Source organism: Hypanus sabinus, chromosome 6 (genome assembly GCF_030144855.1).
Source record: "Hypanus sabinus isolate sHypSab1 chromosome 6, sHypSab1.hap1, whole genome shotgun sequence".
Lineage (NCBI taxonomy): Eukaryota > Metazoa > Chordata > Chondrichthyes > Myliobatiformes > Dasyatidae > Hypanus > Hypanus sabinus.
In genome coordinates, this window is record NC_082711.1 from 27684555 (window position 1) to 27704829 (window position 20275).

The following is a 20275-nucleotide window of genomic DNA, read 5'->3' on the forward strand; positions in this document are numbered from 1 at the left end:
TAATTGCCCTTGAAAAATTGGTGTTGATCCATTTTCTTGGGTCACTGAATTTCTTTCAGTGAATGCAGGCCAACAGTGCTGTTGGTAGCAACTTGTATTATTTAGATCAAATAATGAGGAAATGGTTGGATTCGAGGCCAGGCCAATGCGTGATTAGGCTTTTCACATGCACCTAATGTCCTTGTTCTGTTTTGTGTTGCACATTTTGGAAACTGCTGTATGAATAGGTCAGGTGAATAACTATACTGCTTTTCTGTATATGATACACACTGTAGCCACAGTCTTGCAGTAGTAATGAAGGGAATGAATATTTGGAGAGAGCTGGGGTGCCAATTGAGCAGGCCACTTTGTTCTGGATGGTGACTACTTGATTTTTGTTTTGGGAACTGCACCTATCAAGACAAGTGGAGAGTTTTCTGTAGGTCTGGACATGAGCCTTGTAAATGATGGAAGGACTTTGGGGTGTCCGGTTCTGAATTGCTCTCATAGAATATACAAGACTTCATATTTATTGTCATGTACACAAGTGCAGTGAAGTACAGATACAATGTCGATTCAGACAACACAACATACTTCTGTTATTGTTCAAAATTCAAAATAAATTCACTAACAAAATACATGTTGCCATGTACAACCCTGGGATTCATTTTCTTGCAGGCAGTCATAGTAAATACAAGAAACAGAATAGAATCAATGAAAGACCAAACCCAACAGGATGGACAAAAAACAATGTGCAAAAACAACAAACAGCAAAATCCTAAAGGAAAGAAGCGAAAAATATAATTAATGAATTAAAAATAAATAAACATTGGAAACATGAGTTGAAGAGTCCTTGAAAGTGAGTCCATAGGGTGTGGGAAAAATACAGTGATGGTTTGAGTGAAGTTGAGTAAAGTTATCCCATTTGGTTCAAGAGCCATATGGTTGAGGGGTAATAATTGTTACTGAACCTGAGGCTCCTGTATCTCCTCCTTGATGGCAGCAGTGAGAAGAGAGGATGACCTTGATAGTGGAGCCCTTGATGATGGATGCTGCTTTCCTGCGACAACACTCCACATAGATGTGCTCAATGGCAGGGAGGGTTTACCCATGATGTACTGGGCTGTATCCAATTTTTGTAGGCTACTCCATTAAAGGACATTCGTGTTTCCATACCATGCCATAATAAAAGCAGTCAATATACTCTCCACTGCACATCAATAGAGATTTGTGGAAGTTTTAAATGAGATGCCGAATCTCTGCAAACTTCCAAGAAGGTAGAGGTGTTGCTGTGCTTTCTTTGTAATGGCACATATGTGCTGGACCCAGGAATGATCCTCTAAACCTCCAAGGAATTTAAAGTTGCTGAGCTTCTCCACCTCTGATTCCCTGATACCCCCAGTAAGACTGGCTCGTGTACTTCTGATGTCCTACTGAAATCAATAATCAACTCCTTGATGTTGCTGACATTGAATGAGAGGTTGTTGTTGTGGCACCACTCAGCCAGATTTTGGCTTCACATCAGACGGAAAGGGGGGAAAAAGATTTGGCAAAGCAAGACAATGCAACAAAAAAAAAGTCCATGTTAGTGCAAGAAATCATCTGTAGTGTTCTATTGCTGAGGTAGAATTAGGGTCATGCAGGGCAGTTCAAGAAACTGATGGTTATAGAAAAGTAACTGTTCTTGAACCTGGTGGTGTAGATAGTTGATCAGCTAAGTCAAAAGGTTTGATTCTGTACCAAATTAAGTGAGCAATTAGAGGAGGTTGTTAAGTTATAATTACCTAATTACATGTTTATCGTATTTATTTTATAAAATCCAGCTATTGCAGAGCAATGAAGGGCTATGAAAGTAGGTGTTTACCAGATACATTCCTTTTTGCTGCTTATTAAATATTGTAAAGCTATAATTGGTTACATTATTGTTCACAAATCCTGGTGCTTGAGCATCTGAATCACTTCATTCCATTTCCAGCAGTTTCTTTAAGCTCACAAAGGCTCCACTTCCCATACTGCTTAAACTCAATTGGGCCTATTCCATAGTCCTTTGAAACTTACTAGGTTTTCCTTCCCTGCACTCTTTTTCATGGGAAATTTTATTATATTATTGTATAATAGCAAATAGAGTGGTTTAAAACATATTGATATATTAATAGCAGTAATATCCAGTCTAGATAATTTTCATTGGCACTAAGAGTTTAGCCATTGAAACCATTACAATTTATTTAGTCCATTTACTTAATGATTTTCAAATTCCTAGTTGGTTATAAATGTTAAATTACATGAAGTAATTGGCAATTAAGAAGGGAACTATATCCAGGATATTTTCTCAACTATAGTTTGTTTACGTGAAAACTTGGTTGAATCTCAGTAATGTTGCTATTTTGCTTCTTTAGGTGTGAGTGAACATCCGGTTACAATGATGCCATTCACTTTAAGAGAGTTAGTAACATTATCCCGTTGTCTCCGGGATGCTTGTCTTGGAATTATTCATTTGGCATATCCAGAAACTAAACCGGAGGTTCGTGAGGAGTACATTGTTGCATTTAAGAGCATTGGTGTCCATACAAATGCAGAAATGCAAGAACGAATTGAGTCTGAGAGGAAAAGGTGGATTCAACTCTTTAAGGTATAGTAGAAGAGTAAGAACATATTAATAACTAGCATTTTCAGTTGAACCATAAATGCAGCAAATATTTTGAAATTAGCTATAATATTTATTTTGTATCTTGTGTCATTCTGAGGTTATTCTTGGAAAGGTTTGGTGCCACACTTTCTTTTGCTTATTCATGTAGACTTCAAAGGCTGCGCCAGTATTTAATTGCCCAACCCTAATTGCCCTTGAGGTGGTGGTGGTGAACTGGCGCTTTGAACTGTTGCAATCCTTGAGGTATGGATATGCCCCCAGTGCTGCAAGGAATGGAGTTCGAAGATTTTGAGTTAGCAGCAATGAACAAATAGTGATATATTTCCAAGTCAAGATGGTGTGTGGCTTGGAGTGTAACCTCCAGGTGGTGGTATTCCCATGCTTTTGTACTCCTTTACTGTCTGGCTGATTTAGGTTGTGGGAAGGGTCATGGTGAGTTGCTGCAGTGTATCCAGTATATAGTGGAATGAGTAAATGATTGTGCACTGTGTCTTACTGAATTGGCTGTTATGTCCTGTAACATGTCAGGCTCCTTGTGAGTTTTCGAAGCTGCACTCATCTGAGCAACTGCAGAGTATTCCATTACACTCATAAGCCCTGCAGATGGTGGGTGAACTTTGGAAAGTTAGGCAAGTTACTTGCTGCAGAACTCTGAGCCTCTGACTTGCTCTTATAGCCGTTGTATATGTGGCTACATATTGTTGGATGTATTTAAGGTAGAGGCTGATAGGTTCTTGATTAGTGAGGGAATTTGAAGAAAATGGATTAATGGTGTTCAAGGGGGAAAAGATTGAATGGCGGAACAGACTCCAGGTGGAATGGCTTAATTTTGCTCCTGTATCTTCCAGTCTTATGGTTACTCCCATTCTGATTCTGATAAATGGGTAGTGATAGTGGAGGATTTGGTGATGGCAGTGCTGTTGAACGTAAGAAGGTGATAGTATTTTTTTTTTGGATATTATTATTGGAGACAAAAGACTATATACATTATTCACTGGTGTTTTTGCGGCATGAATACCTGCTATCTGCAATTTATGACTTGGTAGTGAGTGTCTGAATGTGCAATAGTAATGGCATGTATCAAAAACTGAGATGCATATATTTTTGTATTTTTAAACAGAAACAAGAGGCTTGACAAGATACAGCATTAGCCATAACCTTGATGGTGGAAAAGGCTCATGGGCTTACGTTGCTTTCCTCATTTCTTATAAATGAAAGTAGAATTAATCTTTTCAGGGTGGCTTTGCCTATTATTTGAAAAATCCATTTTCTCAATTAAGAACCAGCACAAAGATTTTCAAAACAGAAGGAAACCATACAATTATTTGAACTTTTTATTTAATTTAATTTGATCACAGCTGGTGGATAGCTTTCTACTATTTGCATAAGTGGGTGCCATAACCTGAAATGAAACCTTAATTTGAAACAGTTTCTATGAGAGTCATTACAGCTGTACTGAGTGGGTCCTCTATATAAAGTGGCATCAGTGTTTTACAGAGTGTGTGTAGGCCTCTATTAGTCTCATGAGACCATGGATTTGCACCTTGGAAAGTTTCCAGGGTGCAAGCCTGGGTAAGGTTGTATGGAAGACTGACAGTTGTCTAAGCTGCTAGTATCCCCTCTCCACACCACCGACGTTGTTCAAGGGAAGGGCATTAAGACCCATACAAGCTTGGCACTGGTGTTGTCACAGAGCAATGTGTGGTTAAGTGACTTGCTCAAGGACACACACAGCCTCAGCCAAGGCTCGAACTAGCGACCTTCAGATCACTAGACAAACACCTTAACCACTTGGCCACGTGCCAACACTTTTACAGAGTAGAACAGCTGCTGTTTTTAATTTTCTTTTAACAATACCTCATAACGTTTCTGTTTAATGATTCTTTCAAACATATTCTGTAAAATTAACATAATATAATTTGAATTTACTCTCTTAAATTAAAAATCATTCACTTTTATCCCATGATTTAAGTTTTGGAGTATGATAGAATAGTTATAGAGTTTTGTTAATTTTTGTTTTATGCTTTATCATTGTGAAATTGCTGGAAAGTCTCAGCAGGTGACATCTGTGAACTAACTAGGAAAGAAGAAACTAGTTAGTTACATGTTGCAGAGAGGGTGAATCAAATCAAGTTTAATTGCCATTCAAACCATACATGGATACAGCTGATTTGAGAAAGCGTTCCTCTGGGGTCAAGGTGCAAAAACATACACATGCATTCAAAATAAGGAGAAAGGAAAAAAGAACATTGTTGTGTCAGAAAACAAACTTTTAGACCAAGTTACTGAACAACAAGTCCTGCAAATTGACGTTTCCCTCTAGTTCAGCCTGTAATTCCATTGATCCATCACTGGAGGGCAGCACTGACGGGAGAGGCCATCCCAAACCGAGCCCGGATGCCATGCTACAATGCAGGCCTGAAGACTGAGGCCTAGTCCGAGCTACAGCTGAGACGACACTGCTGCCTCGTTGCCTGTAACACCATTAAACAAGAGAAGCAGGCCTATGGCAATCAATGTCCCACAGGGTCTAAGAATCACACAGAAACATCCAAGACAGTCGCTCGTGGTTTCACTGCGTGCTACATTCACGCCAACTTGAAGGCACCGACTCTGATACCTCTGAGTAGTAGACAGCAGCACAATCTCCAACCAGGTCAGCTCTTCCGAACACAGTCTGGTTTCTCTTGTGGCGTGGCTCAAATCCCCTGGACCACTGGCCTGTTCTTAATGACACCCTAGCTAGCTACTTGGAACAATGAGTAGATCACGGATGCAATGGGCCTGCTGTACAGGTAGTTGTTGGAGTAAAGAATACTCTTACTGTGTATAAAAACACATTTAACAAGGAAAAAAAAAACTTTGGTTGGCCCCTGAGAGGCCACTGCGTGTATACGCGTTGCCATCCTACTGGAAGGCAAGGTTGTATGACAAAGGGGACATATCTATGACAGGGTATGACCAGGATTGCAATTGGGATGAGCTGCAGATGAAGCTAATTTAATAGAATAGTAGGTTTATCTGTGCTTCAAGAACTCTGCTGTAATTTGCTAAGTTGCTGTTTTCTGAGTTACCATTTTAATCAATACAAGATGCAATACAGCAGATGCTGATGAAATTAATTAGATCACAGTATGCATGGTATATGCTGGACTAAGTAAAAGAATGGCTCCAGTTGGCCCTTGATATGAATGCAGGGTGATGGTGGATAACTTGCTTTTCTCAAAGCTGTTTCAATGTGTAAAGTGTTTCAATGTACTTCTTCTTGCCCTTTAAATGCACATTCAGTCTCAGTGCAAGATACACAAAAGGTCTTAATTATGTTTCCTTTGAATGAGTTGCCAGATTATTTGTAATGGGGATCAAGAAAAGATGAGCTCATAGTGACAGAAGCAAAATGAAGTGTTAAATTATAAATGGTTCACCTCATTATTGGATTCTATATTGCTAGCTATAATTGTTACAAATAAACTGTGAACTTTCATTGGAAAAAAATTTGTAAGTGACATAGAACAAGAAACATGGTGGTCTACTGATGCTTTTCATTTAAACTTTGCAAAACTGAAATGCATTTCCCAGATTGAATATTAGATTTATAGTTTTATTTCCCAGTGACCCATAACACGCTAATGTGGAGAGGAAGCCATCAACCAATTCTTCTGTTCCTTTATCGCAGCTTTTTTTGGATCGGAACAAAGCAATCTATTTAATTGAAAGAAGTTAATTGAATGAAAATGATCAACTAAGCTTGTATTAATATTGCTAATGGAAGATTCTGCCTGGCCGTGTTTGGAAAGAGATGTCATGCTGGAGTTTTGCAGGCACCCATTAATGCTTGCACTTAACCTGATGGGCTAATTAAGGAATGCTTATTCATTCTACAAGTCAGGGATAGCTGCTATTCAAACCAATCAGCTTATTCTTTATAATGTATTGCACTTAAAGAAAGCTGTTAGGACTGGCAGGGATAGTAACTGATGATCTTTTGATTGAGATGAATACAGTGTTAATATATTAGTAAATTTAAAATTATAATTAGGAAGGCTAGTGAATCATTGGCAAAATAACTTGTTTTTTGACTAATTTTAGTCAATTTATATGGAGTAATTAAATAGTTCAATTTGATTTATAGGCTGACTGAATGTAATGCTGGTTTCTTGAGAGAAGACAATTGTTTTAAATTGTGCAGTTATCATTCAAGTGAGCTTGAAGATCTCTTGGACAGTTGCCTTGCACTTGCTGTAAATGTGAACCATATGTGTTCCTTTTTAAGACATGCTGAAAGCAACTTGCTAATTGATATGGTCAGCCATTTGCAGAGGATTTGAGGCATTTATCACTTAAATTGTTTAAATGACAGCTTGTTAAGGTAATGTCCAAATCAGGATTAATTGGAGTGCTGGTTCGTTACTATTTCTTCTTCTGGCTTTAAGATTAGCTTTAAGTTTACTATGATTAGATTGTACATTGTGTGGCATGCGTGTCATACTTGATTTTTTTTCCCCCAGTGGTTAATCCATATTCATGATTGAAATGCTGGAACTATTTAGCAGGTCAAGCTTTATTCATTGTGAAAAACAATTAACAGTTGAGATTTGTGACCTGTCTTCAGGCTGTAGTGTTCACATTTATCTGCATTACCAACTTTGAAGTTTTCCAAAGTTTTTTTGTTGGATATATAACTTGCTTATATTTTCTATGGTTCTGTGCATTTTTCATTATGGTTTTGATAAATGCATTGCAGTAAGTACCAACTATGTAGGTTTTCTGTTTATCACAGATTATTTGATTAAGGGGAGCATGCCTTATGAGAATAGGTTGAGTGAACTCAGCCTTTCCTCCTTGGAGCGAAGGAGGATGAGAGGTGACCCGATAGAGTTGTACAAAATGATAGGCATTGATCATGTGGATAGTCAGAGGCTTTTTCCCAGGGCTGAAATGACTAGCACAAGAGGGCACAGGTGCTTGGAAGTAAGTACAGAGGAGATGTCAGGGTTAAGTTTTTTTTTACGCAGAGAGTGTTGAGTGCGTGGAATGGGCTGCCAGCAATGGCGGTGGAGGCAGAAACGATAGGGTCTTTTAAGAGACTCCTGGATGGGTACATGGAGCTTAGAAAAATAGAGGGCTATGGGTAACCCTAGGTAAATTCTAAGGTAAGGACATGTTTGGCACAGCTTTGTGAGCTGAAGGGCCTTTACTGTGCTGTAGGTTTTCTATGTTTCTATATGCTCACACTGAATATTTGATTTGCTATGCATGATTGTAATGTAGTATATTATTGGTAAATTGGTTTATTATTGTCACATGTATTGACATACCATGAAAAACTGTTTTGTATGCCATCCATTCAGTGCATTGAGTTAGTACAAGGGAAATCAATAACAATGCAGAATAAAATGTAATGGAAGAAGTGTAATGCAAGCAGACAATGAAGTGCAAAGTCATAATAAGGTGGATTATGAGGACAACAGCCCATTCTTATCGTACTAGAGGCTAGAAGCTGCCCTTGACCCTACTGGTACATTCTTTCAGGTTTTTGTATCCTCTGCCTGATGGGATATTGTTAAGAGCAAATTTCCAGGGTAGGTGATGTTTTTGATTTTAAAGCCATAATGCATAGGAGCATAATTAGGCCATTCTGTTCATTGAGTCTGTTCTACCATTCCACCATGGCTGATTTATTATACCTCTCAATCCCATTCTCCTGCCTTCTCTTCATAACCTTTGACACCCTGACTAATCAAGAACTTATCAGCTCTGCTTTGAATATGTTCAATGACTTATCTTCCACAGCCATTGTGGCAAGGAATTATTACCCTCTGGCTGAAGAAATTCCTCCTCATCTCCGTTCTAAATGGACGTCCTAGCCTGAGGCTGTGCCCTCTGTTCCTAGACTCACCCACTATTGAAAACATCCTCCTTACATCCAGATGTTTTAATATTTAATAAGTTTCAATGAGATACCCTCATTCTTCTAAACTTCAGTACAGGCCCAGGGCCATCAAATGCTCCTCATACATTAACACTTTTATTCCTGGAATTATTCTAGTGAACCTCTAGACCCTCTCCAATGCTAGCACACCTTTTTTCTAAGTAAGGGGCCCAAAACTGCTCACAATACTTCAAGTATATTTTGCCCAGCGAATTGTCGGGATGGAGCTCCCAGGACTGGACACCATCTATTCCAGCAGACTCAGGAGGAAAGCAATCAGCATAACCAGAGACACCACACACCTTGGCTACTCTCTGTTTGACCTGCTGCCATCCAGCAAAAGGTTCAGGAGACTAAAAGCCAGAACAAATAGACTGAGGAACAGCTCCTACCCCAGAGCTGTGATCTCCATCATATCACTCCCACAGAGCAATGATTGAAACTGTGAGCACACACATGCACACACGAGGACTCAAATACTTGCACTAACGGCACTTTGTGCATTACTAGGATATTCTAGTGCTTATTTTATCTATTTAATACTGTTTTTCATTACTGTCTTTATCTACTGCTTTATTTAATTGCCTGAGAGGAAGCTAAACAGAGTTTCATTGCACCTGTGTATAATGACAATATAGATCATTCAACTAATACCTTGTAAAGCCTCAGCATTACATCCTTGCTCTTGCATTCTGGTTCTCTCAAAATGAATGTTAAAGTTGTATTTATACCTTCCTTACCAATGATTTAACCTGCAAGTTGACCTTCAGGGAATCCTGCACCTCTGATTTTTGAATTTTCTCCCCATTTAGAAAATAATTTACACCTTTATTCCTTCTACCAAAGTACATGATCATACCCTATACAATATTCCATCTGCCACTTCCTTGTCTATTCTCTCAGTCTGTCTGCAGACTTGCTGCTTCCTCAACACCACTTGCCAATCCACCTATCTTCATTTTGTCCGCAAACTTGATGACAAAACCATCAATTCCGTCATCCAAATCATTGACATACAATGTGAAAAGAAGCAGTCCCAACACTTATTCCTCTTGTGGAACACTACTAGTTACCGTCAGCCAACCAGACATGGCCTCCTGTATTTCCACTTTTTGCCTCCTGCCAGTGAGCCAGTCTTCTATCCATGCTTGTATCTTTCCTGTAATACCATGGGCTCTTACACAGCCTCGTGTACAGCACCTTGTCAATGGCCTTCTGAAAATCTAAGTACACAATGTCTGTTGATTCCCTTTTATCTATCCTGCTTGTTATTTCCTCAAAGAATTCCAACAGATTTGTGGCAAGATTTTTCCTTAAGGAAACCATGTTGATTTAGTCCCGTTTTGTCATGTGCCTCCAAATACCCTGAGACCTCATCCTTAATAATAGATCCAGCATCTTCCTAACCACTGAGGTCAGAATACTTGACCTAACTGGTCTTTCTTCTGCCTGCCTCCCTTAAGGAGTGGAGAGAGATTTGCAATTTTCCAGTCCTCTGGAACCATTCCAGAATCTAGTGATTCTTGAAAAATTGCTAATGCCTCCACAATCTATTCAGAACCCTGCCTGGGGTGTAGTCCATCTGGTCCAGGTGATTTACCTATATTCAGACCTTTCATCTTTCTCCTTAGTATTAACAACAACATTGATTTCTGCCCACTGGCACACTCGAATTTCTGGCATACTGCTAGTGTCTTTTATCGTGAATACTGACGCAAAATACCAATTAAGTTCCTCTATTTCTATGTCTCTCATTACTACCTCCCCAGCGTCTTTTACCAGAAGTTCAATTCCATTCTCGCCTCTTTTATGCTTTATATATTTGGAAAAAAACTTTTGATATCTATTTTATATTATTGGCTAGCTTGCAATACAAAATTAGCTACCAGAAATTTTTTCAAATATGTGAAGAGTAAAGGAGAGGCGGGAGTGGATATTGGACTGGTGCAAAATGATGCTGGAGAGATAGTAGTGGAGGAGATAAAGAAATAGCAGCGTAATTTAAGTACTTTGCATCAGTCTTCATTGTGGAAGATATTATGCCAGAAAAATATGCCAGTATACCAGAAATTCCATAGTGTCGAGGGCAGAAGTGAGTGTTGCTGCTGTTAATATGGAGAAGATACCTAGGAAGATGAATGTTGGCTGCTTTACCAAGGCAGCTGGAAGTTTCTGCAGTGTTCAAGGTGGAGAGGCTGGTTTCCATTAAGTGCTGTGCTGTCCATAACTTTACTTTTTCTTGCATTGTTGGGCTGAGTGGTTGCCATACCAAGCTGTGATACATTCAGATAGGATGTTAACTTATTGGAGACAGCAAATAGGCCTTGAAATGTATTTGTGTTTTTATCTTGGCATTAACACTGGGGACAAATGTCACCTCTGGTTCATGCAGAATAGTATTAGCACATGGTTTTTTATTGGTAATGAATATCCTTGAAACAAAATGGTGCAACAAGTTTTTGGTGTAAGTTTTAATACAATTATATTAAGTACTTTATTGATCCTGAATGGGAAATTATTTTGTTACAGCAGCAACATTTAAAACACACTTAGCAATGTGCAGATAATAATAAAGTATGAAATAATAATATGCACAATAATGTACTGATGTACAATAATGTATGAAATAATAAAACAGACTATTGTACTATTACATGTGTTCTGTCACACAGAGATGAACTGTTGTATGTATGTGCTTATTGCATTTGGTAGAAAAGATTTTCTGTAACAATCCTTGTGACAACAGAGCTGAATGAGTCTGTTCAGAAAGGTGCTCCGATGTTTATTCAGTAGGTCTTGGAGAGGATGTGCTAGGTTGTCCATAATGAATAACGGTTTGTCTAGTGACCTCCTTTCCACCACTAATACAAAAGAGTCTGGATCTAGGCTTTTTGATCAGTTTATTTAGTCCTTTTGCATCACCAGCATCGATGCTGCTTTATGTTGGGGCACCAGTAAAGAAGTCTATGCTCGCTACAAGTGACTTGTAAAAGATGTCCAATGTCCACCTGCACAACATTGGAGGATCCTTAGCTTCCTTAGAAAATATGAGATAATTTCAGCATGTATTCAGTTTCATTTCAAGTGACAATTTATATCTAGTGTTCTAATAACCGATAACCTTTAGTATGGCTGAAACTCCCAGACACCATGAGCATGGCAGCACTTTACTAATTTAGCCACTTGTTATATCTGAAGACTGTGAAAATAGTGAAGATCCCTATGAGCTTCATCCAGAGGGAGTAACATCACTATCATCACCTGAAATCTACAGCAGAGTCAATAGATGTTCATTAGAAATGGTAATTTATCTGTTCTTTGTTAGTGGACAATTCTAGCAAAAGCTGCTTTGAATATCATCACTTGCTTGTCCAGAGAAGATGATGGTTATTCTTGAACAATTTGTTTATGTGACCTTCTCTTGAGATGCAGCATCAAAACCACTACAATTATATTAGGAAATTCAAGTTGTAGTTTAAAAAGATAGCTCACCTAATTGACTTGTGAGTGCATAATACTAAACTAAGTGCTTGTTTCATTCCCTGTAGCATCAGTGAACTCTGGGAAAAGAATGATCATTACAACTAGCCTCGGCCTTATTTAATTGAGCGAGGAGTTTATCCTTTTGAGTCATTCCTTTTGAATATTAGTATTCAGTGCTTGGGAATGTCTTTGGTTTTGATATAGATTTGATGTGTGAGAGGGAGAGAGAGAGAGAGAGGGGAGGATGAAAGAATTAACGCCTTTTGTTTAAGATGCTATTTTGCTGGTTGAGTGTTTGAGTTTTAATCCAGCAAGTTTTGGACTATTTAAAAAGCACAAGCACATTAGTTATACAAAATTAATGTGAACTTGTCTTGCATAAAATTTAAAGTTGGAGCAGTTAGGATTCAAAAATTCTGGTTAATATTTTAAAATCTTTATTCCTCAATTTCTTCTGTACTTGAGAAATATATATCCATCATAAAGATTTGGAAAAATAATAACAGTCATTGAGTAGCAAGATGTGCCCGTATGAAATGAGCTATTACTTGTGCAGAAAAAATATAGCGGTGATATAATTTAAATCACTTTATTTCTTTCATACAGGTGATCTCTAATTTAGTGAAAATGCTGAAATCGAGAGACACAAGAAGGCAGTTTTGTCCACCTGATCATTGGCTTTCTGATCAAGTTAATATAAGAGCTGATAAGGTGTGTGTTGCTAATTTGCATGATCATAGGTGAAGGAACTTTCAAATAAGGTGAAGTGAATGGATTTTTTCAGACTCTTCAGAATTTAATAATTAATAACATGCTCGATCTGGTTTTGTGAATTTGGTTATTCTAATGTAATCTACCTGACACATGAATTAAAAGAGTGATGTCAAGTACTTGTGGTAGGTTTTCTTTGAGTGTCACATCCAAATGGGTTAGTGGTTTTCAAAGGCATTGTCAGTAATTGAACTGTCATTCTGATATACTGATTAAATTTCTCTTTTTGACTAATTACACTGAATTAAGGATGACTTGCTTCACTCCTGTTGAGTAGAATCTTAGATCTGCCACAAGTTGGGCAAGAGGTGCATGACACGATGGGTGTCTGGAATCTCCAAGACGTGATGCACTCCTTCCATTGTTTTCACTTGACTTCCACATTCTACCATCAGTGATTTGAGATTCTTAATACTGTCAGGCATGCAATTTCACTACTTTGCTCCATCACAAGCTATGCATTCCAGTGATTCAGCAAGCATGTTTTTTCCATCAAGGAGACCTCCTTTGAAATACCTAACAAAAACTGCAGCTGTCATTCAGGGCTTCAATTTTTGCTCGATTCTAGATACTGAAGTCGATGACTTGTGAATAAGCTGCTGTTAGCTGTTCATCCAGTTGGAACTTATAAATAAACGTAACTAATAACGTCAAATCAAGCTCTTTGGCTTAACTAGTTCTCATTATTCTTTGCCATTGGTGAATCTTTGTCATATCTACATACTTGGTAGCCCTTCAGTTATCTTTATCCTTCGAAGGAAATGTCTGTAACTTATAGCAAAGACAGAAATGCTAGAAGAACTCAGCCAATCAAGCAATATCTGTGGATAGAGAAAATGTAGTTCACATTTCGGGTCAGCAAGCTTTCTTAGAACGTTGACTGATTTCTCTTTCCACCATGCTACTTGTCTAGTAGGGTTCTTCCAGCATTTGTTTTTCTCATTCCAGACACTGTAGTACTTGTTCTGACATCTATAACATATATTTTGATTTTGTTAATAAATTAGTGCAACTGTTAACCAAATAATTAAGAAAGCATAAATAGCCCCTGAACTTAATCATTGAAAACTTATCCTTTTTAATTGGCTAATATAAATTATCCCCAATAATGTTTAGATGAGTGTGATAATCTAGGGGAGTTGTTAAGAATGTGGGTTAATTAAGAAAATTGAATTAATGTAGGATTGCTGTAAATGGATAAGTCACCATGAAATGCAGTGGATCCCTTTTTAGTGCTAGCCTTAAACCTTGTTTAAAGGCTATTGTAAAAAATTTTTATACTATATTCACTGCAATTCATCTTCTGATCTTTGGGAACTTGGTATTTCTAAATTCCCTTATGGCATCGTGAAATTTGATCAATCACATTCTCCCACTAATCTTTCTTCTAACCTTTTCTTTCTACATGCCTATCAAATCCCCAAGGTTTTATTACCTATATGCTAGAGGCAATTAACAGCTGTCAATTAACCTACCAACTCACAAGTCTTGGTATTGTTGTAGGAAACTGGAGCATAGGGTGAAGCACTGTTTGTGTGGAGTTTATACACACTGAAACTCCACAGAATGCACAGGATTGGACTAGTTCATTGATGTTACAAGGGATCAACTCTTCCAGCTGTGTCTCCTCAAATAATTCTGAAGTTATCAGATTTTTTGCTTTTGAAATTTGTGCTGGCTACTTTAACTTAATCTTGTTCTTATAGATGACATCCCATCCTACCCACACACACATTCTAAGTTAACTGGCCTTGATTATAGCTTTACTTTAAAAAAAAAACTGTGATCTATTCCTTTGCATTTACCCATTCTAAGTCCTAAAATATAATTTTAATATCAAAAGCAAATTCATTCCTCAAAATTAAGATTTGTTAGGTTAAGGTGGTTTTTTCATGTATTTTAGACACAGTGATGAAAATCTTATGAATTACGCAAAATTGTGTCATAAAATTAAAATTCATTTTGCATCTCAGTCTTGAGAAAACAGATCTAGCCTATCTTATAACTTGGGCTGTCTGTCATGGCAATGTCATTGTGAATCTTTTTCTGCACTCTCCAGCTTAATGAAATCCTTTATAGCATGGCAGTCAGAATTGCAAAGATCTAACTGTGGTCTCAACAGTGTCATGATGTTCTAACTCTTATACTGAATGTCCTGACCTATGCAGATAGGTGTATTACACACCACCTGCACACCCTGTCTACCTGTATCACCATATTCAGGGAACTATGCACGTATACTGCTGGTTCTACAGCACTTTCCAGAACCTTGCCATTTACTCTGTATTTCCTACCCTTACTTAAATTCTCAAAGCACATCACTTTACCCTTGTCTGAGTTAAGTTCCATCCGCTGTGCCTGTGCCTACTTCTCCAGTTTTGATTCTGTGATAAAGTTATCTATCACAAATTTTAGTGTAATCTGTAAACTTGGTTATCCTGCCACCTGTATTCTCACCCAAATTATTAATATACGTGACTAATAGCGAGGGACCCAGCACTGATCCACGTGGTCCACCACTGGTCACAGGCCCCCAGTGTGAGGGAAAACAGCCCTCCATTATCACCAATTCTGATTCCATTCCTATCACCAAGCCAATTTTATACACAGATCATGTAGCTCACCCTGGATCTCATGATATCTAATTGTGAGGGACTTTGTCAAAGGTCTTACTAAAGTCTGTGTAGAGTATATTTACTGCCCTGCCCTTGTCTGTCATCTTTGTTACCTCTTCAGAAGAAAAACTCATTTGTGAAACATAAATTTCTGTATACAAAGCTGTGCTGATTATTGTCTTTCCAAAGGCAGAGAGATCTCCTCTCCCAGATTTCCTTCCATTAACTTTTCTACCACTGACATTAAGCACTGACCTGCAGTTCCCTGGTTTGTCCTTCTTGCTCTTCTTAAGTGAAGGCACAAGATTAACCTGCCTCCTGGTATCTCAGCTGTGGCTGTACTTGAAACAAGCTGGGGAAAAAGAAAGTTCTTGAAATGTACGTCTGATGATTTTTTAGAGTATTTTGAAGAGGTAACAAAGGAGGTAGATGAAGGTGGGGCAGTGAACATTGTTTATATAGACTTTAGTAAAGTCTATATAAATCTTCACCACAGGGTGGTGAAGCTGGCTTTCATCAGTCAAGGCATCAAGTTTAAGAGTAGAAGAATTATGCTGTAGTTATAAAAGTCATTGGTGGGACTATTCTTGGAGTGTTGTGTACAGTTTTGGTCACCCTATTATAAGAAGGACATTATCAAGCTGGTGAGGGTGCAGAAGAGACTTGAGGATGCTGCCTGGATCAGAGGGCCAGAGTTATAGTAGAGGTTGGTCATGTTGGTTCTTTATTCCTTGGAGTGTAAGCGAATGATTGGTGACCTCAGAAGCTTATAAAATTGTGAAAGGTATGGATAAGGCAGACAGTCATTGTAATCGTCAGGATTAGGGAGTCAAAAAACTAGAAGATGCAGATAGAAGAGGGGGAGAGATTTAAAAGGTACGTGAGAACTAACATTTTACACAAGGATAGTCAGTACCCGGAATAAGCAGCTTGAGGAAGTGATTAGGTGGTACAGTTGCAACATTTAGGAGGCATTTGAATAGGTACATGGAGGGAAAGGGCTCAGAAGGTAATGGGAGTAACACAGGCAGCTGGGGAGGATGCTGTGGTTAGAATGGACCTGGTGGACAGAAGGGCCTGCTTCTCTGCTGTATGACTCCATGTAATGGGATGTATTAAATAAAATGCTGCCAATGGAGTTGCTGCACTCAATGCACTCACCCTGCATCAAAACTGGGGAAAATTAGACAAATAACAGGTCTTTGGCAAGTACAAAGGTAAAGAGAGGGAATTGATGGAAGATAGAGGTTAATATGATGTGAAGCAAAAGGAATGGATAATAGAAATTTTTTAGAAGTGTCCATAAAGATAGCAATGATGCCAAGTAGAAATCATTGAAGTCATTCAGTTTATAAAGTTAAATAGGGTCTAATCAGATCTTGTATGGACTTGAACAGTATGTTAAAATATTGACTTTTTTTTGTAAAGCTAGTTATTGGCAATGATAATTTCTGCTTGTGTCTTCTTTTGGCTGTTCACTCGTTACTTTCAGCCATTTCCTCTTCCTTTGCACCGTTATTCCTTTTTTAATTAATCTCCGACCAGTCACAGACCTTTCTTGCTCTTTCCTTTTCTATCTTCTTTCCCTCCCTTCATACATAAAACCTGTCACATCTAACCTTTGCCAGTTCTGTTACAAAGGTCATCAATTTGAAGCATTAAGTATTTTTCTCTCACCACTATATTTCTTGACAAATATTTCAAGATTTTACTTTTAATTTCCAACATCAACACTATATTGTTTGTGTTTTACTTAGCTTAATTGCCTTCGTTTTCTGGTCACCAGTTGTCAATACTAAATTGATTATTTGACATGCCATTTTGTGTTTTATAGAAATACTAATGTGAATTCCTGTGAGGCATTTAAAGTAAATGATATAAATTGTAAAGTTATTGTTTTAAGACCTGCAATTACTTAATGTCAGCATCTCTTTAATACTAGGTCACACAACTGTATGTGCCCTCAGCCAGGCATGTATGGAGGATGCGTCGAATGGGAAGAATAGGACCACTGCAATCGACTCTCGATGGTAATTGCCATCCTCTCACTATAGTTAATTTATGTTGGTGGTACTTATTGCATTAAATAAGGAGTTTATTGCACAATTCACTGCTAAGTCAATACATGTCTGTAGAAATTGCTGTCACCGTTTCCATCAGAAGGGTTAGGAGTACACTGAACAGAAAAATAACAGAAGTATGAATGATGGTGGACTAGAAACATAGAAAATAGGTTCAGGAGTAGGCCATTCGGCCCCTCAAGCCTGCACCGCCATTCAGTATGATCATGGCTGATCATCCAACTCAAAACCTGTACCTGCTTTCTTTCCATACCCCTGATCCCTTTAGCCACGAGGGCTAACTTCCTCTTAAGTATAGCCAATGAACCGGCCTCAACTGTTTCCTGTGGCAGATTCACCACTCTCTGTGTGAAGAAGTTTTTCCTCATCTCGGTCCTAAAAGGCTTCCCCTTTATCCTTAAAATGTGACCCCTCGTTCTGGACTTCCCTAACATCGGAAACAATCTTCCTGCATCTAGCCTGTCCAATCCCTTTAGAATTTTATACGTTTCAATAAGATCCCCCCCCCCCCCAATCTTCTAAATTCCAGTGTATAAGCCTAGTCGATCCAGTCTTTCTTCATATGAAAGTCCTGCCATCCCAGGAATCAATCTGGTGAACCTTCTCTGTACTCCCTCTATGGCAAGAATGTCTTTCCTCAGATTAGGGGACCAAAACTGCACAGAATATTCTAGGTGCGGTCTCACCAAGGCCTTGTACAACTACAGTAGAACCTCCCTGTTCCTGTACTCAAATCCTTTTGCTATGAATGCCAACATACCATTTGCCTTTTTCACCGCCTGCCGTACCTGCATGCCCACCTTCAATGACTGGTGTACAATGACACCCAGGTCTCGTTGCATCTCCCCTTTTCCTAATCGGCCACCATTCAGATAATAATCTGTTTTCCTGTTCTTGCAACCAAAGTGGATAACCTCACATTTATCCACATTAAATTGCGTCTGCCATGAATTTGCCCACTCACCTAACCTATCAAAGTCACCCTGCATCCTTCTCACAGCTAACACCGCCACCCAGCTTCGTGTCATCCGCAATCTTGGAGATGCTGCATTTAATTCCCTTGTCTAAATCATTAATATATATTGTAAACAACTGGGGTCCCAACACTGAGCCTTGCAGTACCCCACTAGTTACTGCCTGCCATTCTGAAAAGGTCCCGTTTACTCCCACTCTTTGCTTCCTGTCTGCCAACCAATTCTCTATCCACATCAATACCATACCCCCAATACCATGTGCTTTAAGTTTGCACACTAATCTCCTGTGTGGGACATTGTCAAAAGCCTTTTGAAAATCTAAATATACCACATCCACTGGCTCTCCCCTATCCACTCTACTAGTTACATCTTCAGCTAGTTAAAGAAATCCAGAAATTTGTGGCTTATGCCTAGTTTGTGTGAAACATCAATGGATAATAAATTTGCACTGTATTGTCAAAACAGACAAAAGTACAGGTAGTCCCCGAGTTACGAACGTCTGACTTACGGACAACTTGTACTTACGAACCGAGGTCAGAGAATGCTGTCCGGCATTTTAAGTCGGATCGCAACACCGTCCACCATTTTAAGTTGTTGCCACTGACACTGTGTTGAGTGTTTAACTTTGCATTTGGCTTAAATTTTTCTTAGTAAAATTCACCCTGACCCCGCCTGCTCCACCCCCCGTTCTGCTTGGCTGGTGGCGCTGTGAGATCAGCTGGAGAACTGAGTTTCTCGAGTTTGATCCAGTGATAGACCGTTCCCATGCTGGGGTGATGTCGAGCTCGCAACTCAACCTCAAAAAAAAACAACGCCACCTCCAGTTTAAATTCCCCACACGGAATATTGTGGATGATCAAATACCCAAACCCAGCACAGCCCCCACTTGTCCCATTTAGCCTGTCTCAATGCGGTGGTCCTTAGGACCCAGCGGACCTCGGGAGCCGGTGCAGCTGGGGACCCGCCACCTGCAGTGTTTCTGTTCCATTGATGGGAAGCGATCGCGATTGAAAATAAAGTGGAAATAATAAAGCGTTTGGCAAGAGGTGAAACGCCATCGGTCATTGGAAAAGGGTTAGGCTACAGTTGGTCAACGATCGGAACAATTTTGAAGTATAACGGGTGAAGTGAGAATAATGGAGCATGTGAAAGATGCTGCCCCGATGAAAGCTACAATTGAGGCACGCAGTGGTTTAATTATTGGAATACATACGTTTCTTAAGTGTTTTATAAGCATAGAAAGGTAAAATATATACTATATACTAAGACAAATGTTTGACTAACTGACGCTAAATAATACTGGATGTACTTATTCCGACTTCGTACAAATCCGACTTAAAGACGGACTCGGGAATGAAACTCGTATGTAACCCGGGGACTGCCTGTATGATAAAGTTCTGCTTGTGCTGTGCTGCAGTACAACTGTTCCTTTATGTATCAAGACTGAGGTTTTAGAGACAGTAGAGAGAGAAATTGAAAGTACATATTTTCAGCAAAGAGTTAGAGGGGGTGAAATTATTTTTATTGTGCTCCAAATAACTTTGTTAGATAATTCTATTACCGCCAGGTAAGGATGCATGTTAAAAGTAGAAAAAAGCAGATGTAGGGCTAATCTGCTTATCCATTGCTCCTGTATCTATAGGTATATAGTTGTTGGAACTGTGTGGAAACAAAAAAAAAGAGATTTCGCCTTGTGCAGCCCATTTCTTTACATTCTCTAATGGCTACACCTGAGCCCTCCCCTTATGTACACATCCTTAAGTGAATCGTTTTTGCCAAACCATCTTTTCAGC

General features: G+C 38.8%; 1 protein-coding gene across 1 annotated transcript in view; it reads left to right on the forward strand.

Moving 5' to 3' along the window:
- ube3c (ubiquitin protein ligase E3C) overlaps nucleotides 1–20275 on the forward strand; it is a 153679-nt gene that overhangs the window by 61547 nt on the left and 71857 nt on the right. Inside the window, exons 14-16 of the mRNA XM_059971878.1 lie at nucleotides 2376–2608; nucleotides 12648–12752; nucleotides 17370–17457. Of these exons, the coding sequence (XP_059827861.1) occupies nucleotides 2376–2608; nucleotides 12648–12752; nucleotides 17370–17457 (426 nt within the window). The remainder of the gene's footprint in view (nucleotides 1–2375; nucleotides 2609–12647; nucleotides 12753–17369; nucleotides 17458–20275) is intronic.